The sequence below is a fragment of the Equus quagga genome, chromosome 13, assembly GCF_021613505.1.
Source record: "Equus quagga isolate Etosha38 chromosome 13, UCLA_HA_Equagga_1.0, whole genome shotgun sequence".
Lineage (NCBI taxonomy): Eukaryota > Metazoa > Chordata > Mammalia > Perissodactyla > Equidae > Equus > Equus quagga.
Window position 1 is genome coordinate 21,818,500 of NC_060279.1, and position 26,803 is coordinate 21,845,302.

Here is a 26,803-nt window from a genome sequence, read left to right on the forward strand (position 1 = left end):
TTCACCACTTTAGTATATTCTCCCTCCAAACTGTGCTGTGTCTATACTGGTATTTTTCAAAAAGGACAGATGGAGAAGAAGCTCATATATTCCCTACAGAAGCCTATGGCCAATTCTTGGTTGCAAATTACTGTTTTACTTTTGAGTAAAAGAAACCCAAAGATTTCTAGAACGACAGATATGCAAAAAGCAAATTTCTCAGCAGGGCATGGGCTGTTCCTTCTGTGCACACTTTCAAATATTCTTTAATAACAGCTCTCTGCCCAGCAGGACTTAGCAAGCAACTGTTCTCTTAACTACTACCTTCGGATCCTTAAATGGAGGGGAAATATTTTGAACTCTGGCAGAATTAAAAGGGCGTCTTAATTCACTTGGCGTTTCATGTCTACCACACGCAGTTAGGCAGGTTGTTTAGAAATTTTTTACAAAAATCAAATTAGTGTTAAAAAAAAAAGTAAAAAGACAAGAAATGAAGTCAAACTCCGCTTACTCGGGAAATATGGCTGATCCCAAATGAGAAAGTTCTTCGTCTTCGATTGTGAAGCCATTACAGTTAACCTGCAGTGAGGAAGGAGGAGAAAGAAAGAGAAAACTGAGCTCAAGCTTCTCTCTGGCTAGAAATCATTTCTTTTATTTTAACAAATTAACTAGGAAGATGTTCTGGTTTAGTGATCGTCAAACCTTTCTTTTGGCCACAGTCTCTTTTGTTCAAACAAACTTTAACCATCAGTCACATGTGTAAACAAATAAAAGGATTGTCAGGGTTCAGGCCCTCCTTGGTCCAGCCTTCCCACCCACGTACACACAGTGGCCCAAGAATGCCACAGCCCCCTAAGGCTCCAAGGACCGAAGTCTGCATGTACGCGTGGGAGTTAGGGCACCTGCAGTCTAAGCCCAGTTATGCCACAGATCTGTCACGTGATCTTCAGCCCATCACTGAGTGCCTGTCCTCGATTTTCTCCCATTAAAAAAAAGCCACTTAATCCCCTGCCCATCTCATCCGGTGAGGTAGTAAATCTGAAAGCCCTTATACAGCTAATCTAACTGCTCTCCATCCCCTTGAGAGGCAGAGAGGTCAAGGGCCTGAACTTAAGGAATCAGACCTTTATTTCACATCTCAGCCAAATCAACCGCTGGCCACTTCCTCATCCTTGAAAAGAAATGTTGCATTGAAAAATACCAAAGGCAACTCTCACTGTTCTGGAAGTCTAACTTAGCGCTAGCAGGCTAACAATTAGTAGTATACATCCCCAATTTTATGTTGTTCCATAAATTCATTCCTTCCGCAGACGTTCATTGAGAGCCCTTATGTGCTGGAGGCGCTGTGCACAGAAGGATGAACAGGCCCAAACCCGTGCCCTCAAGAAACACCCAGTCTCTTGGGAGATAATTCAGTGAGTGTTTCTCATTTGTATCTGAAATTTCAGAGTTGGAAGGGGACTCAGTCTCTTTACTTTTGAGATGGTGAAACTGAGGTCAGAGAGGAGCAGTGACTTGCCCAAAGCCTGGGGTAAACGCTGAGAGCCCTGCTCCTCCCCAGCTGCTGTGAAGGCTGTCTGTAAGGCATGTGTGCTGAACGATTTCATCCTGTGGGCTGGAACCATGCTCTTCAACACAGGAGAGCGCACTGGCACACTTCAGGCCAATGGATGGACTTTTTAAAATCAACATCCACGGAGCATTTATTCTGGACCAGGCACTATGCTAGGTACTGCATACTACCTTCTCATAAATCGTCAACACTACCCTGGCATAATCCACTTTACAGATATGGAAACTGAGGCTCAGGGAGGTCAATGATTAAGTAATTTGTCCAAGGCCATATAAGTAGCCAGTGGCAGAACAGGAGTCAGAATTCAAACTAGACACTCTGATAGCAAAACACAAATGTTTCTTTCCACTACACCATGTTTCTTCTAAAACTGTTCTGATCTATGAACGTCCACGTGGCAATTTTACTTAAAATTAAAGGGCCAATGTCAAAGGCTTGGAAGTCTTGGTACACAGAGAAGTAAAGGCTATGATGGGTTTGACTTGTACTTTTTACAATTCAACATATTTACAATCGTGTTTACCATTTTCAGCACAAAAAGAGACGATCACTGCAGGTTAGCAGAACCATACACAGCCTTTGTAATGCTGAGGGGCTAAGCATTTTCTAAGTAGAAAACTTAGCATACTGTTTTTTGTGCCAACTTCAGGTACCCTAACTTATTCTGTCATCAGGACATTAACCAGTTACCATTAACCTACAGCCATCAATCAACATTAGGTAAGGGTATATGAGGATATTCATTCATTCACTAAAATCTACTGGAGCAAGAACTATGCGTCTTGCACCTTACTAGGTACTGAATGATCCATATACGGCCTCAGACTGGACACTACGATGCCTCAGCAGTGTCTGGTACCCACGAGAGCACAACAAATGTTTGCAGAATGAAAACAATGAATGAAAGAATTTAGCAACAATTTTCACAACCCATCAAGGGACAGAGCTCCTGACTAACTCTAAGGGCTGGGAGACTTTGCCTCTTCGCCTCTTAGCCTCTTCCTCTGCATGGAGCCCAAGTGGACTAGCCTATGACTCCAGATTCCTTCAGGCTCGAATGCTCCGTGACCATCGGTCGGTTTATTCCCTCTGCCCTCCTCCTCTTAGTGTGGAAGAGTGAGGGTGTTACTTCATAAGTAAAGGCTCCTGTAAGCACAAGTGTCATCACTGTTCCTTTCTGGGAGGTGGTGATGATGTTTAAGCTAAACTGCATAGCAATTTGCCTGCTAGAAGGAAAGTGAACCTGCGTGTTAAGAAAGATGCATGGGCCATAAGCCTTTTTTTCAAGTCAAACCAGGCGTAAGTGCTTTGCTAAAGCTATTCTCATAATTAGCATTTAGACTAGATGTAGGCTGCACACCAAAAATACATTTCCCAACCATGCATATGTTCCCAGTGATTAAAACGCACCTCAGTGCTGTCGGAGGAGCACAGTCACCTTCTGCTGCCAGCTGTTGCTGGGCCACAAGTTAACCCACAACACCCTCTCATGAACCAGGAGGAGGAAAGAACTGAAAAGCTGGAACAGCGGACATGCAGCTGGGGGCTGAGGGGCAGAACCAAAGGGTGGCGTGGGGCTGGAACGGCATTTTTCATTTTTGCTTTAGATTTTTCTTTGGGGATACAGAATGCCCCTTTCAAATTTACATAAGAAAAAAGATACATGCGTGTGTGTATGTGTGTATATACAATCTCAGGATGGATGTTATGATTTGGTAAATATAAATATAAAGTCTATAAAGGAATTAATTATCTATAGTTATATCTGTGTGCGTAGGGGTGTGTGTGTCTTTTTCCTGGATTTTCTGAGTCAGTCCAAATTTCAAAGACTCTGAGTCATTTTCACCACAAATATACTTCTGCTTGTGAGAGAAGCGCCTTGATTCTTGGTTAGGAAAATATGGGCCCACATCTACTACGCCAACACTGAGAAGTCCTGTCAGCAGGCGCTTCTGTGCTGGAGGAAAAGTGACCTTTTTTCCAGAGCTAGAAGTAAAGAGACCCTATATTTATTTCTTCTCCCACATAACCATGCTTCATCTAATCCAGAAAAAAAAGTCAGGTATCTAGTTTTTAGAAATATATAACAGAAGTCAATTCCTGAACCTTCCACTCTCACCCAAATCCAGCGTCTGAGGACACTTAGGCAAGTATGATGCAAATCCAGGATGATAGGATGAAAATCAGGAAGGTTTCTTATCACTTCTAGTTTAACACTTATAACTGGAACCTATTTTTCCTTTTACAAAGAACGGCATTTTTTTCTGATTATGACAGTCACACGACAGAACTCTATCTATAGAAACATAAAGTCTATCAAGGAATTCACCAAAAGGCTAACAGCGGTTCCCTTAGAGGTGAAGCGGGTGGGAGAAGGAATGAAGACTCACTTCTTTCTCCTTTATATGCGTCATTTTTAAAGTGGAAGGAAGAATTATGAGTGCTTTTTTTTTTTTTTTAAAGATTTTATTTTTTCCTTTTTCTCCCCAAAGCCCCCCAGTACATAGTTGTATATTCTTTGTTGTGGGTCCTTCTAGTTGTGGCATGTGGGACGCTGCCTCAGCGTGGTCTGATGAGCAGTGCCATGTCCGCGCCCAGGACTCGAACCAACGAAACACTGGGACGCCTGCAGCGGAGCGCGCGAATTTAACCACTCGGCCACGGGGCCAGCCCCTATGAGTGATTTTTATCTTTTTCTTGTTTTCAGTGTTTTCTTAAGTTATAAATGCCCATTGTAGAAAATCCAGAAAATCATCCAAAGAAAAAAGGGAAAACTTTCCGACAACTCAGAAGATAACCACCTGTGAACTTCCATTTAATCTTTTCCTAAGTATATATGTACATTTTTATACTATACACATTTTTTATTCTGCTTTTACATTTAACGTATCATCAATGTTTTCCCATGTCTTTAGACATTCTCTGAAATATAACTTATAAAGGTTATATAACTTTCCACCATAAGGCTATGCCATAAATTATACACCAAACTCCTACTGATGGCCATTTATAATATTTCCTTTCTCTTCTTCTTCTTTTTTTTTTTTTTAAAGAACCCCACAATACAAAATTTGTGTGCCAATCTCTGACCATAATCTCTGATTATTTCCTTAGGACAGGTTCCTGGAAATGGAATTACTGGGTCAAAGCTTATTCTGCTCTAAGTCAAAATTTGTTCTAAGACAAAAATATGTAAGGACCCACCCAAGCTCTTATGTTTCTAGAGACTGAAGTTTCTGGCAGGGGAATGTAGCTACTTGCACCCATCAAGCAGTACTCCAGTATTTCTCTGTCTGGGAAGGTCACCTTCAACTGGATGCCCAGCTTGTAGGGGAAAACACAAGGATGTATGAGGGAGAGAAATCCAGTCTGGCAAGTTGTGCCAGGAAGGGCCACTCTTGAAATAACAGGGAGACTGAAACAGCCAGATCACGCATTCAGCCGAAAGGTGACACCTGCTCCTTCTTCCCTCGTCCTAACAATGTCCCAGCTTTGGCCTTTCCACATGGCTGGTTTCCAGTTCTTCAGTCGCTTTTAAGTTCCTCTTGTCTAGAAGCCTCTCTAATTTTTTATTATATCTGATTTTGGTAAACCTAGGCTTCTCTAAAGGAAATTTCTTAGCAACCGTCAGGAAAGACTTTGTGTATTAGACCCACCTGGGCTCCTCTCTGTGGTGACTATCTTTCCTAGGGCCATCAGAGAGAGCCTCCCACTTGGGGACATCTGTATACGCCTCTGCTTTGTCAACACAGTGTTGGTGGGAGTAAAAAAAAAAGCACGACTGTCAGAATGGAAGGTTTAAGAGGAGGAAAGTAAAATGTAATGTAGGCGCCTCAAATGGTCTTCTCTTTTCAAAGATCTTACAGCACCGGGGCTCCGGCAACTCCTCTGTTTTTATAAACTCTCCAGCAGCAGCAGAAGCAGAGGCAAACTTCCTATGCTCCACCCATCAGTGAGGGCCAGCCGAGAGAGGACCTGAGCCGCTCAAGGTCACCTAGCAGGCTAAGCAAAACAGGGTCCAGCAGGTCAAGAGCCTTGTCGTCAAGTTGATCCCATCATTCTATTTCCATTCAACTTCACTGACTGTGTGCTGGGGAGAGGGGCTTGGAAAAGGAAAGGCTAGACTAAGTGTTACCTGATGCTGACCTTCTTACCTGAGCAAAGAGTACTACCAGGCTATCATTGTCAGGGAATTCAAGGTGCTTGGAGTAAAAGTGATGGAGAGCGGCAATGTCACTCTGAATCAAATCCTTCTTCTCATTGTCTAATTTCTCCAGATCTGTGGATGAACAGTCCGTTATTCACCAGGTAGAAAATTCTTGATTTCTAGCTACATCCTTTTTTTTACTTTAGTAAGTGGCATGAGGGGAAGGAAAAAAAATGTAGACCCCTAGAAAATGTTCTTCCCATCACTTGGTCTAACTGATATGCCCTGAGGGAAGAAAGGCATGCCATTTCTTTCTTCTCTTCCTCTGACAACTGGAAATCACTCAGCACATGAAATTTCAACTGACCATTAGCAATGAGGTCAGGAATAAGTGGCAGTGACTGATAAACAGCTTCAGTCTAGTCAAGGGCCCCCCAATTGGCCGTGGAATCAGTGTCATGGTCAAGAAACTGGATGGCCCCTGATTTAATGCCTTTCATTAAGGACCTTAGCTGTTTACAGGACCGCAATTCAGCAAAGACCCAAAAATATTCAGCATGCCAGGAGAGCCAGCAGGAGATAGCTTGAGACACAATCCTTCATCCTGCGAGTTCCTCCTTTCCCTGAATTATTTCCTAGTAATCCTGTCAACTCAAAAAAAAATTATAGTCATTTTTCAAAACAGCATACAAATCTAAATAAAAACTAATAATTAAGAAGTCATCACCATCACTAAGAATACAAGCGACCCCTTTCTTCCTTCAGTCCCGCCTAATCCACAATAACTGTGTGGCTAAAATAACTCCTCGGCCAGTCACAGGAAGACTTACGTGATTCAAACTCCTTCACAGCTAACAGTTTCTCGGAAGGTGTTCTCTCGGCATGGATTTTCTAGTAATTGGGGAAGAAATCACGCAGATACAGATTTTAACAACCAGTGCAGAAAGTGGCACTTTCACTTTTACATCCACATGAAGAAAAAGCAACAATTCTCAATGAAGTAAAGAAGGCCATCCAAGGAGTCCGCCACTGGGGCCCTGAGAGTGTTTGCCCAACACCGAAATCCAAAAGACTCTTTTGAAAAGCTTTCTAAAGTGTCTGCCGCGTTCCTACCACTCTGATAATGCCATGCACACAGTAGGCTCAAAAATGCTTGTTATGGGAAAGAACACTGGCTAGAAAACAACTTTTTAGGGCCCCGACTTAAAAGGACTGAGTCGGCAGATGAACCATCCTATTTATTATTTCTCCTTCTAAAAAGGAACAAAATCAAACCCCCCATCCATTTTACACTTTCTTTAAGCATAGGCTAAAATGATCTCAAATTCTGTGTTTCAAAAAGAACACTTTTGGTTGTATCTGTGAGCTCGGATTCACTTTAAACGTGTTGCTGGCTTTGTTCTAGACACCCCAAGAGGAGCTAACAATAGTAAACCCGCTAGGCTTTGAGGACATGAATAAACTTGGTGTTGACAAGAGTTCAAAAGCAGAGCTCAAGAGCTGGCCCGAGGCCGCGTCTTTGTAATCTGGCTATTCAATTTGGGGATACAGGTGGTCTGGCAGGGCGCTCTCACCTCCCTAGTTAACATGTTAAGCTTCCCCTTGGTAGTTGGGTAGCCTGTCTCCCCTAATCCTTTGCAAGCTACTAGAATACAAATGGTCTGCTTTTTTAATCATCAAGTCCTATAGAGATGAAAAGATGGCCAGGTAACTTTCCATTTAATAGACTATTAGTAGGAGCAGTAATTATAATAAAAGTTGAATGAAACTGGTATAAACTCATCATAGCATTCCGACCTCCCTCCTGGTGCCAAAATAGTTCAATAGTTCTTTTTTGGAGTCGAAATCTTCCATTCACGGGATACGCTCCATAAGATTCATAAGTCATCTTGCCTGGGGAGGCTCTTCATTCAGGAAAGTACACCAGCTTCTTCTGAATTCTTACCCTCAACATTATAAATGACATCAATGAGTTGGGGGTGGGGGAACCAGCAGATTGGTCACTCAATGCTCCCCAGATGCTCAGAGATCTAATCTGATGGTTTATTTACCCGATGCCTCACCCGATCACACCAGTTCCTCCTACCCCTTCCTTCTGATCAAGGACTCCGCAAGTATTTAAAGATAATTGCTACTGAGGATCCCAAAGTTAACCTCCTCCAGGGAAAACAATTCTGGTTTTTTGGTCTCACTTCACAGGCAACTCTTGAATGCCTTCGGTTACCCTGAGCTGGTGAAGTGGCATTTCTGCAGGCGCCTGACCCAAGCTGAACAGAAGGGAACAATGACCTCAGAGGTCGGAAATGCGGCCCAGGATCCTGACTTGGTCTGGGGACAGCTATGTGCTACTCATTACGATCACATTTGGCTTGGATAAAAAATAGAAAATTGTAAAGGTTGGGGAGGTGGCAGGTATAAAGAAGATGTGGATGAAATTTCAGCTTTAAAAGACTGACAGGACAGAGGCCTTCCCTACTACTAACTGATTATTTAGCGAGCACCTCCAAGGAGAGATGCCTCCTAAGCACACGGCCTATTTCATTGGGTCACAGGGACAAGTCCTATGGGGTCTGGAGACCGGGCATCACATTATCATGTGATCAGTCAAGACTGACCAAACCCGGGAAGGCAGCCAGCGCCGCATCATCTTTGGAGGAACTGTTTGATGCCCATTGTCTGTGCCCACCAGAGGCACTTCTTTCTTTCCTTCTTCTTCTTCCTTTTACCCTCTTCCTCTCTCTCCTTGCCTCGATTTCTACTTTTCCACTCCTTCTCTTTTTTCTTCTTTGCATATGCCACGCTGGTCGTTCCATCCCACTCCTTGCCTGCCTAGGCACGAGCAAGCCAGGAGACAGGGAAGAGAACAACATTGCAGAGGATGGTGAGGGGTCGGGAGGGGAGTGGGCAGCATGCTCTCTGTCAGAAAGAAAAGGGGAAAATCTCGAACCCCCGCAGGCCAGTCGCTCAGGATCCCTAGGACGCTCTAACTATTTTCATTCCGGTTTCCATGCCTTGAAAGGCCATATTTTTCTATGTAAACCTGTCTCATGAAAAGCTCAGAATTTAATGGCTGTGGCTATGTTCCTGGCCTGGGACAGGCGACATCTTAGTTGCACAGGGCAAATTCAAACCGGTTTATGCCTGGAGTGCTGTTCCCACCCCTGTCCATATGGATGTGACAGGAAATAGAGTCCAAGAATGTTTGAAAGAATGTTTCACAAGAGATGATCACCATAAGTCAGTTACTCATCTTTCTGACCTTGAAGAAAAAAAATAAAACAAAATGCACTTGAATATGATCCCATTTCCTCACCTGTTTGGCCAGAATCCTTGCAGTTAGCCTTACGGTCTCTGAGGGATTCCAGTTCTCCCCAAAAACAACCATGGGAGAACATTCCAGCTTGTGCATGGGCCAATCTTCTTTCTGGAACGGTTAAAAAAAATTATTAAAAACACACACACACTCTGGAATAAAGTGCAGGAAGAGAGGACACAGTAAGTCCTCCTAGTTAAGGTCAAGTGAAATATGTTTCCTTTTGGAAAACACGACGATGCTCACAAAAGCTAGAGAGAAAAACATCCTTTAAGATAGATATGGTTGTTTAACCTTGACTCGGGCCCGGCCAAGGTTGTTGGGATGAGAAAATGTGCTTTGTGCTTTTTCATCAAGCATCTCGTGTCTTTCATCTCGCTCCTCATTATTCCAAACAACACATATACATTTCCACTATCTGTGGAAGTTGTCGACTCATAGGAGTGAGTGATTTGGGCATTAGCCATTGCTTTGGCTCTGCTCCCTTACAGTTGTGTTCCGGCTCTGACAGTGGACAGACCCAACAACTAGTCCCCTTTTATAGGTGACAGAAATAGAACACAAATGAAGGCTTTGTCAAGGGCTCTCAAAGAATCCGTTATGGGCACCTACTGGGAATATCTAGGAATACAGACTTCCTAAAGATTCATTTGACAAAATAGGAAAACGATTTCTTTCTATCACATGTCTTGAAGCTTCTATTGCCCAGGTTGAAGGGCGAAGGATGTACACTCGTGACTGGAAGGGTGGAGACACCATCAACTGAGACGGGGAAGGCTGAGGGAAGAGAAGGACAGCACGGGGTTGCGGAGGCCGGGAAGAAAGCGCTCTGAGGAGGCGGCCGTAAATGATGATGCTAGCGCTGGCGACAGGGTTAGCGTGGGATGCCTGAGAACTGATGGCACATCATGGAGGTCATCGCTGACTCTGATAAAAACCAGTTTTGGTGACATGATGAGGATGAGAAGCTGCTTGGAGTGGATTCAAGAGAATGGGAGGAGATGTGGACACTGGGAGAAATGGGGCAAAGGCACAGGGGACAGAGGAGGGGGAGTTATCTTTGGGATGAGAACTATCAGAGCACATTTTGGTACTGATGGGAGTCTTTGCACACTCTCTCACAGTGGAATGGGGTACTGCCTTGTTCTTCCCTCAGCCTTTCCCATCTCAGAAAACAGCAAGTCCATTCTTTCAGATGCTCAGGCCAGAAATCCACAGACTCCTTGCCACCTCTCTCTCACTCACACTCCGCATCCAGCTGTCTGGAAAATCCACCGTCTCTGCCTTGAGAACACATCTAGTCTCATCACTTCTGACCACCCCCACCTTCCTACCCTGTCACAGCCCCGACGCCTCTCATGGAATTAGCCCTTGCCTTCTACCCAGTGCCCACTTCTGCCCCTGCCCCCTACCAACTGTGGTCAGTAGAGCAGCCAGAGTAATCAATCCTATTCAACAAAACTCAGATCATGCCAGTTCTCGGCACAGAACTATCTACTGGCTTCTCACCTCAAAGCAAAGGCAAAGTCCTAAAACTGACTTATGAGGCCACACAAGATGGGAGACCCATCCGCTCCTCTGACCTCATCATCTCCTACCAGGCTCTCCCTCGCCTCATTCCACGTCGGCCACACGGTCTCCTTGTCCTTTGAACAGACCAAGCACGCCCCTGCCTCAAGACCTCTTACGATTGCTGTGCTTCCCAGCTAGAGCCCTCTCCCCCTAGATGTTCATATCGCTCCGTCCCTCACTCCTCCAGGTCTTTGCTCCAATCTCACCTCTTCAAGATACCTGCCATGAACACTCAGTCAAAAACAGCACTCTCCCCATCACTCCCTCTCCTGGCTTTATGTGTCTTCTTAGTACTTCTCACCGCCTGATATATTACATTATTTATTAGTTTTTTGGTTTAGTATCTGTCTCCTCCCATTAAAACAAAGGGACTTAGTCTCTTTCGTTTGCATGCATAACCCCAGAACCTAGAACAGCGCCTGACATTTACCAGGCACTCAGTAAAGTTGTTGAATGAATGAAGATGTCTCCCTCCACCCTCCCCTCCACCCCCATCCCAAGGAGGAAGCATATGACGCCACCAAGTGATTTACTGAAGTATGTACATGGTACAGACCCTTGGCTCAAATTCTGTGCCGAGATGTTCTGCAGAGTTCAATAACGCTGTGCCGAATATAACTAAGAGCAGGGAGAGGAAGAAATGACAAGACATGCACAAGGAGAAGAGGATCTGTTTTTAGCCAAAGTCTAAAATGACAGCACAGTGATGAGGCAAAGAGGTAGGAACAGGTGCGTCCAGCTCCCTGCAGACAAACCAGCTCCCTCTCCAGATGCAAAGCAAAAAGGAAAAGACAAAGAGGGCTTCAGGCCTGGGGATATCTGAGGGAAATGGAGACCACCAGCTGAGGACAGATAGATAATTAACATCTATGAACAATCGTCCGCTATGACCCCGGGAACTCGAAGAGAAGGGCTTTGCAGGGCCTTTAAGATGCTGGTTTTCTAAATTATAGGTGGTGTCTTTGGTGTTTAACAACCATGAGCTCCTGGGAGAAAGAAGTTTAATATTAACCTTTCTTAATATGATTCAGTTATTATTTATTAATAGAATTAATTTATTAATATAATTAATATAAAATTAATGTTAATATAAATAATGCAATGTTGACATTTATTGATGCAAATGTCCTCAAAGGGAAGAGAGGCTAACTACAAGGAACGCTCTGGGAGGAGAGCAGAGTGCTGTCAAGCAGGAGGACACTGTTCTGGGGCTCTCAGGAAACCTACATTCTTATCCCTGCTCCTTGGCAAAGAAGCTACATGACACTAGGCAGGACTCTTAATCCCTGTGCATCTGTATTCCGGGCTGTAAAGAACATGATCCCTAAGTTACTTAGCAGGTCCAGAATCCTGAGTCTAGGATTTTACACCTTCCAAGAGTGATAATCAGACACATAGATTGAAGAATACCAAGAAATGCAGGACCTTCAAATAGGGATAACCAGGCATTTGTGCAACCATAAAAGGTCATTGTGAGCATCCAGTAAGCTCCTCCACGAGAAGCACTTAGAACAGCGCCTGGCACACCGTGCACTCTCAACAATGTTGGTAACTGTTCATTTACTGGCTCATTCATTCATTCAATAAGGCCTGCAATGGACCCGAGAGGCAGGGATGGGAGATGAAGTCTCTGACTTTAAGTAGTTTCTGACTATGTCAGAACACAAGGTCGAAGTAAGACCACCTGTAATGTCCCACACACAGCAGTTAGATCAGAGAGCTGGATAAATTCAAGGAAATGCAGAATGACATAAGTTGTTCAAGGGAAATTCCGCAGGATAATAAGTTGTCACTTTCTGTTGGAAGGTGATGAGAGATGTGGATTAAGGGAGGATTGACAGAGCTGTACCACAGCGGCACTACTCAGCTTAATTATTAAAAAAGAAAGGTAGAGGAGGATGGCATCTGGAAGAAATGTCAGATAGGTTCTGAGCAAATCTCAATACACCTTCTTCATTCATACAGATGGTTCGCACATCTTAGAGAAACTGACGGGCAATTTGCCCATAAGAAACTACAAACAGCTTGGACAAAATTGAAAAGGAATTTCAGCCAGCCTGATGAATAAGAATGAATGTTATCAATTCATAGTTTGTTTTTGTTCTTGTTTTCTTAGTAGTGGCAGTTTCTTTGTACACAGAATGGTTTTGCAACACTTTATGCTTTTTAAAACATTTTTGTCAGTTTTTCTAAAACTTTTTCTACTATGTTTCTTCAAAAGTCAAGCTATTACTCCTGCCATGATTGCAATCTTTATAAAATTTTATGTAAACTTGGATCCCATTTTCCAGAAAAATAATACAGTCATGCGCCACATAACAACGTTTCAGTCAACTACAGACAGCATATATGACAGTGGCCCCTAAGACTAGTACCATGTCGCCTCGGTGTGTAGTGGGCTATACCACCTAGATTTGTGTGTAAGGACACCCTATGATGTTCCCACGATGAAATCGCCTGATGATGCATTTCTTGGAATGTATTCCTGTTGTTAAGCGACGCGTGACTGCATACAAATAAATGCATACATAGGAAGGATTTAGAAAGACAGCCGCCAAAGTGCTACCAGTGATTTTCTCTGGAAGGATAAGATTATGGAGACTTTTTCTCTTCTTCTTTCAGTCTGTACCTTCTGATTTTTCTATAAGGAGCATAGATTATTTGTGCAATAAACAAACAATTAAATCTATGTAAAAGACAGAATTTTTTTGTATCCTTTATAAACTTCTAATTCATTTTCAGCCACTGTAATAACTGCTCTGCATGATTTTGCTTTTTGTGCTTGGACAAAAATGCTTAAAGATGCAGAGAGAGTTGCAAAATTGTCTCAGGGTGTACCAGCATCTCCAACACTGGAAGAAAAGAGTGATTGCTGCGTCCTCCAGTTTTCTGCTGAGCAAATGATACATTGTCTTCCTGGAGAAGCAGATCGGATTTTTATTGTGAAGTCCCCTTTTCTAACTCTTGCGTTCGGTGTTTCTCTTGCAATGGAGCTTCCAAAACAGACATAGTCTACTTATACACATGCATATGTGATTTCCTGAAATGTGGAATAGCATGCATATGTGATCTCTTAAAATGTGGAATGGTAAGAAAATGCCACAGGATTTCTGCTTTCCATTACATTACCTTCGAGAGGAAGAGTGCAAAAGGAATCAGGTCCATACAGACCAACTCACACAAAGATGACTACTGTCACTGAACCCCATCATGAGGACAGAAGCTTTGTTTTATATTTCCATAAAAGAGTGATGGGATTCATTCATTCACACACATTTTTTCCTACCAGTGACGTTAAACACTTAGAAAGAAGAGTGGCTTGGTTGAGATGCTTCCTATGTCTGGGTTAAGAGACCAAAGCTAATTTAACGAGGATTAGACCTACGACTCTGGCCCCACTCACTAAAGACCCACAACAACGACAAGGTCATGTGAGCATTTCTCAAACATCTTCTACATTTCAGTTATTTTCTAGTTGATCAAAGTCAAGAATTTTCTCACATCTTGAGTCGCATGCTCCTCACACAGGCTTTTTTATCCCCATCGGGGCACGCTCCTTCCTACTTCCCAAAGCACACTCATAGCCCATGACCTCCATTTCCAAAACACAAACAGATTTTTTTCTATTTGTTAATGTTTAAAAAATAATACCCTACATGCAACCCTAGAATGTTCTCCTCCACAGCGATTCCTCTATACAATAACTCTCTAAAACTATTCTCTTGAACATGTCATGGTACAATTTAATGAAGAAGTGTGAATAACACACAGCTTTCTAGGCATATTTATAAAAATAAATAGAGTTCATTAAAACACACAGGTTACAAAACAAGCCTAACTAAAAAGGAATTTCGATTTCTTTTATATTCCCTCCCATTATCCTTTCATGCATCATCAATTAAAATCTTTCCTCTGGCAGGATCACACTGAGTCAAGTGAATGAAGAGGGAAGTAAACAGGACGAGACACCTATAGTCAGATTATATAAAATAAAGCAAAATCCTAATGCACCGAAGATAGAGCAGAATAAACATAGTGACTGGGATCTCCCAAGATGCTGTATTCTGTAGAAACAGGAAACCCTCCAGGAGGAACGTGTGCCTTGGCCCTCTTGGAGAGGTTTCTGGCAAAGACAACAGCACTGAAGGGGCTCTTGGATTTCACATCCATCAAAGGCCACTTCTCTTTCTTTTGACACATTCCCTTAGCACCTCTTCTCCTGGACGGCCCTCAGGACTCCCAAGCAGAGCGATGGGAAGTGGAGAAAGCCCTCCCCTAGCTACAGTCTAGTCCCAGTTCTGCCACTGTGTGACCTTGGGCAGGTCACCCAACCACGGTGGACATTGTTTCCTTATCTACAGATGAATTGGATCTGACAAGCTCCATTCCAACCCCACCATCTGCTGTGTGATAGAGACCACCTGTGACTCCAGGTGGGGGAGGTCGACCTTTGAAGAAGGCCCAGTTAAGCACTGGCAGCTGAAGGCCGTGCTTTCCTAGGGGAAGAATCACTCAATTACCTTCCTCATCACTGCTCTTGTTTTGTGCCACATTTTATCTTGGAGCAGTCTCCACTTTGATCCCATCCAAGCATTCCTTTAGGCAGAACCCTGAATACATTTTTATCTGGAGTAAATGCCCCAGATTCCTCCCTAATGATTTTACGTATGAAGCCCTTGTACAGCCATTTATTCCTAGGCATTTACTTTTATTAAACCTTTATGACCACTCTCTCTCATTATCGTACACTGCCCTGCACTTACGTAGTTCTTCAGTACTAAAGGATGCAAAGCCTTAATGGCCATTAGCCTTTTCCTTCAACAATAGGAGACAGATGAAACTTACAGGTCATATCCTGCCTGTCACCTCTAGAAACAAGGGGCTCCAGGAGCTGTGTTATCAGTCGTCCTCTAGGAGGGTACTTTGATCACCAGAGACTTAAGAGACGCATAGAAACATTGAATTGCAGAAGTACACTCCAGGGCTGAGGGAGCGCTGGCCCAGGAACTGGACGAGTAGCAGGGGAGAGTCCATATCATGAGCCTGACATGGCAAACTGTCTTGGCCTAAGGCCTCTGGACACAACTTAGAATCACATGACTCTATCCTCCATCCTGGGCTTCCTCGCTACCCAAGAGATCTCACTATAATTTGACCACCTGTACCATTTGTCTGTAGGGGGAGAATGCACGGATTGTCAAACAACACTGCGTGCTGTAAAGTAATAAACGGGCACTTGTGGTACTTACAGGTTGGTGTATTTGGTGCATGTGAACGTCCCAAGGGAAGGCACCCCTCACTGTGTGCTCATAAACGAGGTTTCTGAGTCTGCAAATCTGGGAGACCAGGTCCTAAAGGCAGGGGAACCACATGGCCACCTCCAAAACCCCAACTTTAGACCATGATATTTCATCAAAATCATGCCACCTAGTGAGGCCTGATGAAAGATGGCTTAGCAGCACACTCAGGACACCCAGAGATAGCTCAGCATCTCATACATTCTGATGTTTTATATTAATGCAGACTTCATAGTTAACCAGAGAAGTTAAGACTCATTTTGTAATTAGCGTCACTTACTCTATAACGTACACCATTAGTGTTCTCAAGTTCTTAGAATCCATCCATTCTCTTAGGTTAAAAAACAAGTCCCTTAAATCTAAAGTATGCTGTATACTTTATTCTTTGCTTGAAGCTAAGCTTCAGCCCAGCCTAAATTATTATAATATTATTTTTCCTGTGCCCTCATACCCGTACACAGCATCACAGTGTATATAGAATTTTCTTATCTACCATATCACTAGGTCCTTAGAATTCATCAGGATAGGCACTATTGTCTTCATTTACATTTGAAGAAACTGACACTCAGGGATGTCCTGTGACTTGCCAAGTTCATAAGCTACAGGGTTGGGATCTCCTCCTCCTACTATTCCGTGTTATATCGTCTCGACTGTATGTGATTTATTATCTTGCTTCTCTAAAGAACCAGAACATAATGAGTTAATTTCTCTAGACGTGTTTAACTTAAATATAGAAACAGCTAACTTATCAGGCCTGGAATCAAGTCACGTAATTCCCAAGGCTCGCTCATCTCTCCAATGCTGCAGCAATCTAACCCCAGAATGCTCTCTCCACAATTGGAGGAGCAAAGTATGATTTCGCCTCTTCAGAAGAAGGCATGCTCCCTGAAAACTCAGCGAGGAGCCCACTTAGATTCTCGCTGTCACACAAGCTGGCAATCTCTGGAAGCCTGCCGTGGGAGACACAGGGAAGTGGACTGTGCATATGGCCTTCAGAGCCAAGGAAGACATTCCCAAGCCAGTGGCTCAGCCTGTGCCTGATTCTGGCAAGGAGCTGTTGTGACCAGAGCTGTTGTGGCCGAGCTCTACGGTCAGATGAGACATCAGGCTTAGCAACGTCTCCCACTGCTAAATAAGGCTCTCTGGGGACTTCTGGAGGCCAACTGCACAGGGAGAAGAGAAAGAAAACAATGAAATAGTGGATAATCAGAAGTAGACCAGGGGTAGAGGTGGTAGGGGAGGTGAATGACACCACGTACGGGAAGAAAACAACATAAAAAGAGGTACAGATATGCAGAAAACCCTTCCTGTCACTTAAAGCCACTGTTTAATAATATTAGTATTTCCCAAAGTATATGAATAGGTTTCCATTAAAAAATAGACCGGGGAGGGTTTACGGAGGTCAAAGATCATATTCTCTCCAAATTCAAATCGTTAGAACACGGAATGCATTTTCTGTGGAATACCTCTGAACATTTGGTGGAACTAGCATCTAGTAGAAAAGTTTGGAAAACACTATTCCCAGTTCCTCAAAGAGCCTAGCAAGAGCTCCTGCAGACTCCTCCATAAGCTTCCCATTCCCGCGTTAGAGGATTTCCTTGAGACTTATCCACCAGACCAGACGAGCCATGGTGTGCACACAACCACCTTCCTGAACCCGCTCAGCCCCCGCTGCTTCCGAGGCACTCGTTCCAAGTACGAGTTTAGAGCAGCCGCCGTCTGGCTCTACAGAGGCTGTGCCAGGGGCTCCCCTAAGTCTAGCTGGAGTCAGGCCGGGTCCAAACAGCCCAAGAGTGACGTGTGGCCTGCTACAGGGATTTATAAAAATACAGGCCTGTGTCAGTAAAAATTTTAGAATTTTAAAGGTAGCATTTCAACACTTTTCATTTGTCATCTCTGCATGTTCCATCTGTTGCTGGCAGCCTTGGGGGCAAACTGTCAACCTTGGTAATATACCTGCCTGCATCTAACATGGCTCTCCTCCTACTTCTCCGGCACCTCATTTTTGGTCCTGCATGTGGCCCCAAAATGTTACTGCTTATCACTGGCTGCCCGTTAGTCTTGGGCCAGCACCCAGGGGTATCCAGCCACATCCTACGCCACAACTAAGCTTTCCAGCTCTGGCTGCAGGAGGGCGCTGGGGAACGCCACGACAAGGAAGAGCAGGACGTTGGGGTCCGGATCCTCCGAGGAAACAAGGCCCTCCCTGCCAGGTGGCCCAGCACCTACCTGACACTCCACATTGCAGTAAAATGCCTGCTTGCATCTTCCACATTTGGACAATCCTTCTTTCCTTAAAAACAGAAAGGGCACTGTAGTGGCGAGAGGCACAGAAACGTGAAGCTGCACATTTTATCATGCAATCATAAAAGCCATCTGGTCGGTAAGCAGAGCCAAGATTCACCTTACCTTACTCTCCCACTGAGAAGTGGCATTTTCCCAAAGGAGATTTTGACCAGATTCAGTCCTTGAGTAGGAGTGAGTTAGTCAAATAGCACACGCTCCAACAGTTACCGACCCTGACAGCGTGAAGGGCACTTTCCAAAGAGATGAAGACCGTGCTCTTTGACTCATGAGCCTGGCTTGGGATGACACAGCTGTTAACATCACCTGCACCATTACTCAGTAGTTTGGGGCAAGTCAAAGGCTCTTATGTCCTGATTTTCTCACCTGCTAAAGAGGGATAGAAACAAACAAAACCCTCTTGGAGGTTTGACATCATAAAGACAGAGGATTGGGGTACACACTTACACTGGTGACAATGCAATGGGAGCGACAACCTTTCTTATTCAGACACGCAAGTAAGGCAGAAGATAGAATTGAGTATGTCAGTAATTCAAACGTTGTCCAGAAAGCTAAGTTAAAAAATAATGCAACCGAGCAAGCGGGGACGTATTCTGGAATAAAATATTATTGGATCTGATTGGTACGCCCAGCCACCTTGTTGATGCACTATGGAGCAATTCTTCTGCCCCTTCATAATTAGGTCAATGCTCCCTGTTCATTGCCATATTATTTTCCTGCTTCCCAAAAAGGACAGGGATGCTGTTGTTTCCCAGCTGTTAGGTGCTGGTGTGTGTGCTGTGCTAGACAAGCCGGAGCTTTTTCAAAAACTGTGAAGTCACTGAATTAAGCCACGCACAATAGAGTTTAAAAAAATCTTTTGAGGTGAAGAACAAATACAGGGTTAGATCAGAGCACTGTCTGTAAAACCTGCCGTCTAATTCTCACGCACCCAGCTCTCTGACTTCTAGAAATGCCGCCACCACGACGGGCAGTCTCGCTGCTGCCAGGGGTGCTGCACTGCAGCCGAGCCACACCACCCCCACCCCTCCTGCAGCGTGCCGGGAGGAGCTCATAGTTTATAATACACATAGAATCACGCTGCAGAGCCCTCCTCTGCTCTTTGTCAGCGAGTGGTAGTCACCACACTCCTCCCACGGAATCGAGAAAGTGTTCCCAAAATGCTACTGTTGGAACTAAACAGACTGCCTTGCAGTTTTCATGACAGTGCTTGGATTCCAAGAAGCAGACTGAAGAACGTGTGGGAGGAAAACACATCTTGTGGTGGATGCAATAAATAAATATTCCAAGTCTGCATATCTCAATAGTTCAAAAAGGAACCCGCTAATTTAGCTGAGTGTATTCTTCAGCCTGAAATACCCCTCGAGGGTGCACTGGAATACGATGCGGTCCCTGCTCTCTTGCAGTTTATACCAAGGGGCAAAGGACAGAGGTGCACTCAAAAACAACCATGAAGTGACTTGCAGGCAAGCGCTAAGTGATGTGGACCGTGAAGAAATGCCAAGGGGATGGAAATTAAAGATGGGTAAAACCAGGGATGGAATTTTGAAAATTCTTTCCCAAAAGAGGGGCATTTGCAAATGGCTAATGGATGGGTAGATGTCACCCTATCAGAATGTCCATCTGAAAAAAGTCATTTGTTAATGTTTGCTTCTGCAGGGGGAGAGGCCACAGAAGCTCTTTGAGAATTTGATGGAAGCAATTAATTTCTCAGACCCCCAAAAAGCAACAAAAGATTTTGTAAAATTTCAAGGGCTCGTGAGCCACCTAAAGCCCATACACCGACCACTGAAGAGCCTCTGAAACCAGTTAAGAGCCCTTGATATAAAAGAATAGGAAATCATCACAAAAATATCTTTATTAGCGCTACACCATACAAAAAAGCAAGGACTACAGAGGTCTTCCTGCACAGATGCCAGCCACAAAGTAAACAGGAAACCAAGGTTTGTTTTCAGCTTTAAGCTGGCATCCCAGGGAGAGAGAAGGCAATTAGACTCTAGTGAGCTAGTGAGGATTCTAGCGGGATTTCATCAAAATAATAGATCTCCTAGAGGCCGGGCTTCATTCAACCCGGCCAGTCATCAAGGCCACAAACCACAAACAATGAAGAAGAGGGAGAAAAAGCTAATTTTAAGTGTTAGCAGTATGTACCATCGATCCCAGTGGTTCTGAAGTCATGGTCTGTAGACTTCTGGGGTCCCAGGGACCTTTCAGGGAGTCAGTGTGGTCAAAACTATTTTCATATTAATACTACCATCTTGACATTTGTGCTGCAGAAGGTTTAAGGTGTCAAGGCGCCTGGAAGGCAAAATTTCCAGGGCCTTCGTACAAATCACAGTGGCCCCAAACTGTCCAGGATTCTTCACTTCCACACACTCACAGCAAAGGGAAAAAAAGCCAGTTTCACTTAAGAATGTCCCTGATGAACCAGCAACAAATGTTAAGCTTATTAAATCTCGACTCCTCAGTATGCATCTTTTTGATATTCTGTGATGAACTGGGAAGAAAGCATAAAGTATTTCTGCTGCCTACTGCTGTATGATGGCTGTCTCAGGAAAGGCACTTGGTGACCCCCAGTTATAAACTGAACTAGCCACTTTTCTCTTGGAATACCATTTTACTTGAAAGAACACCTTTAGACAAACTGTGGTTATTCTGACTTGAGCATTTGGCAGACACATGACGGAAACGAATGAAGTGAGCCTGTTACATCAGGGAAAACAATTGGCAATATTTGTTGCCAATGATAAAATTTGGGCTTTCAAGCAAAAATGAGAAATCTGGAAAACATATATCTGCCACCCCGAGCTTGACAGTCTCTCATCTGATGAGATTGGTGGTGATATTAACAACTGTGATTTTTTTGGATATAGTTTGATGAAATGATTCAACTTTTAGAAGGTCCACATAATTTAGTGCACCAATATTTTCCAAATGACCAGCGTGTGCTGTTTAAAAAATTATGCATGGCTAAAAGAGTCACTCAAAGTACAAGACAGACCAAGGGATTTTTAATGTAACTGAGTACATGAAGTTCATTGATACGGCTTCAGATTGCACGTTACAGCTAACTTTTAAGACAGTATCACTTACGGAGTTTTGGTGTTGAATCAAAGAATATCCACAATTAACTGAAAAGCTATTAATATGGTACTCCCTTTCCAATTATGTACATATCTATATGAGGCTGGATTTTCCCCATATACGCCTACCCAAACTACCTAATAGCACAGACTGAATTCAGAAGCATATTTGAGGATCCAGTTGTCTTCTGGAAATGCAGACATTAAAGAGATTTGCAAAACTGTAAAACAACATCACTGTTATAATTCTTTTGTTCTGGGAAACAGTTCTCATTAAAAAAATGTTATCTTAACAGTAATGGTTGTTGCCATTTTAAAATGAATGCTTTATAATTGTTTAATTTCAAATATGGTAAATATTGATAAATATAATCCATATGAACAAAAGTTTTCTCGAGTTCTCAATTTTTAAGAGTATGGAGGGGTCCTTAAGACCAAAACGTTTGAAGACTGCTGATCTATCTTAATAAGTACATCAGCTCCATGAATATATTATTATTCCTATTTTTCAGATGAAGATAAGGAGGATCCTAGAGGTGAAATATCTAACCCAACGTGGTCATTCAGCAAGTAGGTAGCAGAATCTGAATTCACATATCGATGTGCACATTTTGTCTTCATCCTATAAGAGCATCCTTTCTTGAGTACTGTGACAATTATCCAGGAGGATATACCACTTGAAGCAAAAATAATCTATATGTTTGGATAAGCTCAAAGTAATAACAAAGCCTAAGTAAAAGCATTCTGTAGTCTGGTCTGCATCATGTCCCAGCTCCAATGGCATCCCATTAATGTCACTTTGCTTCAAAGATGCAATGGGGAGTATCTAGGATCATTTTTCAAAAAGAAATTTGGGGAGGGAGCCTCCCCACCAAGAGGGTCTTCCAACCAACTGTGAGACAGGAATTGACTTCACCTGAAATGGGTTGAAACAAAACAGGATTGATTTTGTATTTAGTCTGCGCAAAGAAGGTCCCTCCCTCTCATTCAGTGCAGTAAATCTAAGTATTCCTCAGACACACACTGGGCAAGTCCAAGCTGAATCACGTCCTCTGGGAACCGAGTGAGAGAACACTGCAGCTCTCACAAACAGCTGAAAAGTTCTGCCTGGCTCTGAAGCAGAGTTCACCGTATATACACTCATTAAGTCGACCACCCGGTTATACGTGACTTTTCTTAATATAGATCGTCCTGAGCCAGACTACCTTCAGAACAGAGAAGGAGAAAAGCTAAGCCAGTCCCTGAGAGGGAATAGCTTAAGAATCTCCTTTGGTAGGAGCAATTCTAGATGAGGTGGAGTGGGGACAGGAGAGGGAGCTCTGTTGACATTATCCAGATATGTGTCTCATGCTTCAGTTCTTTCCACAGCTAGGGAGAGATGTAAGCTTTTATAAATCTAATGTTTGAAACTCAAACCAAAATTTGCCGAGCTGGTACCTGCATTGTGTACGTGCTTGAGAGAGAAAGGAGAGAACGAGAAAGAGATAGCCTGTGAGTGGTTGACTCTCACTGACTGAGGAGTTCAGCCAGAGAGAAACTTCATATGGGATATCCACTTTCACTGCAGGAATATACAAGGCATTTGGAATAAACTCTGACCCTACAGAAGACACAGCTATAAATCTTCCATTTGCCGTGTAACCTAATCTGAATTATCCAGGAGGTTTGGGGAAAAGATACCAAAACAAGGAAAACAAAATTCCCCTTGAAGACAGATTAATAAAGGTTACTTGGAGGAATGAACTGAACCCCAAAGAAATGGAACTGAAAGACAGTGAAAAGTGAATCACGAACAGCCTCCTACAGACGCTCTCACCCTCTGCAGCACACGCCCGTCTGGGCCTGGGGCAGAGCCCAGCAACTCTCATTTGCTTGGTCTGTGCTGAGATTTTTTTGAAAGCTCTCCAGGAGATTCTAACACGCTTCTAGAAGGCACAACCATGGGCCCAAGCCTACGGTCATCCATCCGGGTTGAGCATTTTTTTGACAGCAGAAGTTGCTGAATAGGGTTGAAGGCTTCTTCTCTGCAATGCAGGTTGTTCACCATGTAACTCTTCTTAGGGATTAGCTTGTTTAGCGACCTTGATGAGGAATGTTTAAATAAGAATAAAGTGGCTGACCTTCCTAAGTCAGTACACACCTTCCTTGACTTATGAAGGGGTTACGTCCTGATAGACTCATCGTCAGTTGAAAATATCCTAAGTACAAGCATTCAATAAACCTAACCTACAGACCATCATAGCTTAGACTAGCTTACCTCAAATCACCTAATACAAAGCCTGTTTTATACTAAAGTGTTGAATATCTCATGCAATTTATTGAATACTGTACTGAAAGTGAAAAACAGAATGGTGGTATGGGTACAGCATGGTTGGGAGTGTATGGGTTGTTTACCCTGGTGATCGTGTGGCTGACCGGGAGCTGCGGATGCTGCCGCTGCCCAGCATCACAAGAGAGGCTGAGACTGCCCATCACCAGCCCGGGAAAAGATCGACACTCGAAGTATGGTTTCTACTAACTCGTATCACTTTTGTACCATCTTACATAAAGCCAAAAAATCGTTAAGTTGAACCATCGTAAATGGGGGACCAGCCTGTATTCTGGAAGCCGGTGTGAGACTTCGAACAGAAGCCTCAGCTTTGTCTCCTCCTCCTCCTCAGCTTCACAACTTAGGATGAATCTGATGAGTTGCCTTTCCCACCTCCCTATCTCAAATCCTTTTTTCGTTCTGGTGCTTGAGGCCCTATGTGATCTCAGGCAAGTTATTAATCCTTTCTGAACCCGTTCCCTCCACTGTAAAATCAAGATATAGTTTCAACCTCATAGGTTATGAAAATTAAATGAGAAAATACAAGTGGAGTGTACTACTACACTTTTAATTAGCCTTCACTCTTTTTTTTAAAGTGATATCAACTATTGAAATACCTTCAGTACAATCTCACTCAGACTCATATTTAGACAATTTATGTTTCCAAAACCTTTGTTTTATTGGGAAATATCTACCCTGCTGTGAATGGAAGGGCTCTTTGAACTTAAGAAATGGTTCCGTCCACAAAGGGAGGAAAGAAATGTTATAGGAAAATGCAAGCATTTGATTATTAGTGACTGGAACAGAACTTGGAAGACACGCTCCTGTCATTTTCTAGTGGAGGAGACACATGCAGTGATTAATTTTCTTGCTTTTAAAATTCGGAAGCCATGAAGATCAACAAGTTAGCGATGTAATTAACAACTCCTGCTAGTTAATGCGTTGCCGCAGGTGCTGTTGATCCAGATAAAAAGGGTTTGATCCTGTGAGCTCCCTACTTTCTGCTACTGAAATGAATGCTTAGTGGGTTTTACCATGAAAGAAAATGATACTGGCATGGAGGGGGTTTGCAATAACAATTACTTTTAACTAACGGTGACAGAAGAAGTGACAAGTAGGCTCTGTCGAACAGAGGCAGCCCCAGTCAAATGAAAAAGAGAAAAGGAAAAAAGCCCAGCGGCGCAATATAACTTCACATGGGTTGAAACAAGACAGTCAGAAACAAAGTTAGCCTCCCACCCAGAGAGAGTGTGGTCACACTAGCAAATTTTTATTTGAGAGAAATAAAAATTGGAGGAATTGTGGCCGAACCTATTATAACCCTGGTCAGGGGACAAGGAGAATACTAAGGCCATAGGTTTTTGTGTAATAGTGAAAGACGCTCCACATAGCACTTTAATCCACAATGTCACGGGGAAACGGGACCCACGTGAAGCGGGAAGCTTCTTCCTGAACCTTCCCCTGGGCTTTGTTCTGAGGCTTGTTAAAAGTTACAGCCCGGGGCCTAGATCTAGGGGAGACAGGAAATATTTAGGGCAGTAAGGTAGCAACTAATAGGTTTTCCCAACTATTGGAAGAGGAGCCGTGATTTACAAGGCGAACGCTAGGCTTGGTGGTCCTGGCGATGGCTGGCTGGCCTTGTTATAAAATTATGACACTGGGGAGAACTGGGGTGATGGAGGTCAAAGGGTACAGATTTTCAGTTATAGGTTCTGAGAGTCTAATGTATAACATGGTGACTCTAGCTAACAATACAATATGGTATGCTTGAAAGGTGCTCAGAGTAGATCCTAAACATTCTCACCACACACAAAACAGTTAACTATGTGAGGTGACAGATGTGTTAATTATCTAGATCTTAGTAATTACACATTCCACAACATATAGGTATATTAAATCATCACATTATACAATTTAAACATATACAATTATATTCATCAACTATTCCTCAATAAAGCTAAAAGAATACTGTAAACACGACTCTACACATTACTGATTCATTACAAGTCAAGCTCAGCAATGAAAAAAAATGATGATTCTGATTTAGGATTTGTTTTAATGCAGGCTCTGGTCGAAATGAAATTTACCTTTGCCTTAGCAACAAAAAAATTCACCAAGCTTATGGACACAGGAGCGAAATACTCAGCCTACGGAACAGTGAACATTAATCAATGTTTTCAGCCCCTGGACGACACCTACCTCCAAACCTCATCTTGTAGGTCCTGTAAAACCCCTAACAATTGAAGCCTGCCCCAAGAACGAAGGTATGCATTTTTTAAAATGTAACATCTTCCTCTGGAAATGCTTTCTCTCTTAACTTCTGTGGGAGATCAGAATAACACTTCTTGCTTCTTGATCTTTTACTTCTCTGATGCCTACTGATTGGGAAGTCAAAAGGAAAGAAGCAACTAGTGCCTTTCTTTTTAACACAGTTCTCTCATAAAGGAACAGACAATAAGTAACATCCAGCACTTCCTCCAAAGGGACAAATGATAGACGTTATCATTAGTACTCTGTAATGGACAGCAATAATGTTGCATTCCCCTATGACTGCTGTTGCCTTAACGTTCACAACACCCAGGTGACGAAATATTAAGGAAAAGGACAAAACCAAGGTCATATAAATTTAACTAGTTAAAAACTGAAAATCCTCCACACAATATTCCTCACTTCAACATTCCAGCCACAGAGTAGGGGAAAAAAAAGTGAAAATACCTTTATAACCTAATGCTCAATGTGAGTTCCATAACACGGCCAGGCCCTCTGCAGCCAAACACGAGCATTAACTCCTTGCCCAGGAAATGGGTGACCTGCTCTGAAGCTGACTTACATGAAAAAACCCCTGTTTAATTGCTTACAGAAGAATTTTAAGAGGTGACACTCTCTCATCCCTTTGGTTTTATTTCCCGATAGACAAACAATTAAAAACTGAATTGCCAGTTTGTTTAGGTAAATTATCCCAATTGTGGACTTTACTGTGAGAACTCAAATTTATCAGATATCATTTGAACAGATTTAACAGACATTTTTCTTTCAATTCATATCGATTCCACTTGTATTTCTGAATAAAGAACATTTTCTTATATTACAAAGCCTTGTAGATGAGGCAGGAAGGAAATACATTAATCTACCTGAGCCAAGTAATTTCTATTCAAAAAGTATTATTTTCTGTGTAAAGTATTGTGCCAGGCTCTGGAGGAATGATATTTTTGTAAAAGTTGAGCTAT

At 43.0% G+C, this 26,803-nt stretch overlaps 1 protein-coding gene across 1 annotated transcript in view; it reads right to left on the reverse strand.

Annotated features, from left to right (window-relative positions):
• Window positions 1–26,803, reverse strand: part of SMYD2 (SET and MYND domain containing 2) — a 48,915-nt gene that overhangs the window by 11,547 nt on the left and 10,565 nt on the right. Inside the window, exons 2-6 of the mRNA XM_046683587.1 lie at window positions 18,111–18,174; window positions 9,013–9,123; window positions 6,530–6,590; window positions 5,707–5,831; window positions 491–558 (exon numbers count right to left, since the gene is read on the reverse strand). Of these exons, the coding sequence (XP_046539543.1) occupies window positions 491–558; window positions 5,707–5,831; window positions 6,530–6,590; window positions 9,013–9,123; window positions 18,111–18,174 (429 nt within the window). The remainder of the gene's footprint in view (window positions 1–490; window positions 559–5,706; window positions 5,832–6,529; window positions 6,591–9,012; window positions 9,124–18,110; window positions 18,175–26,803) is intronic.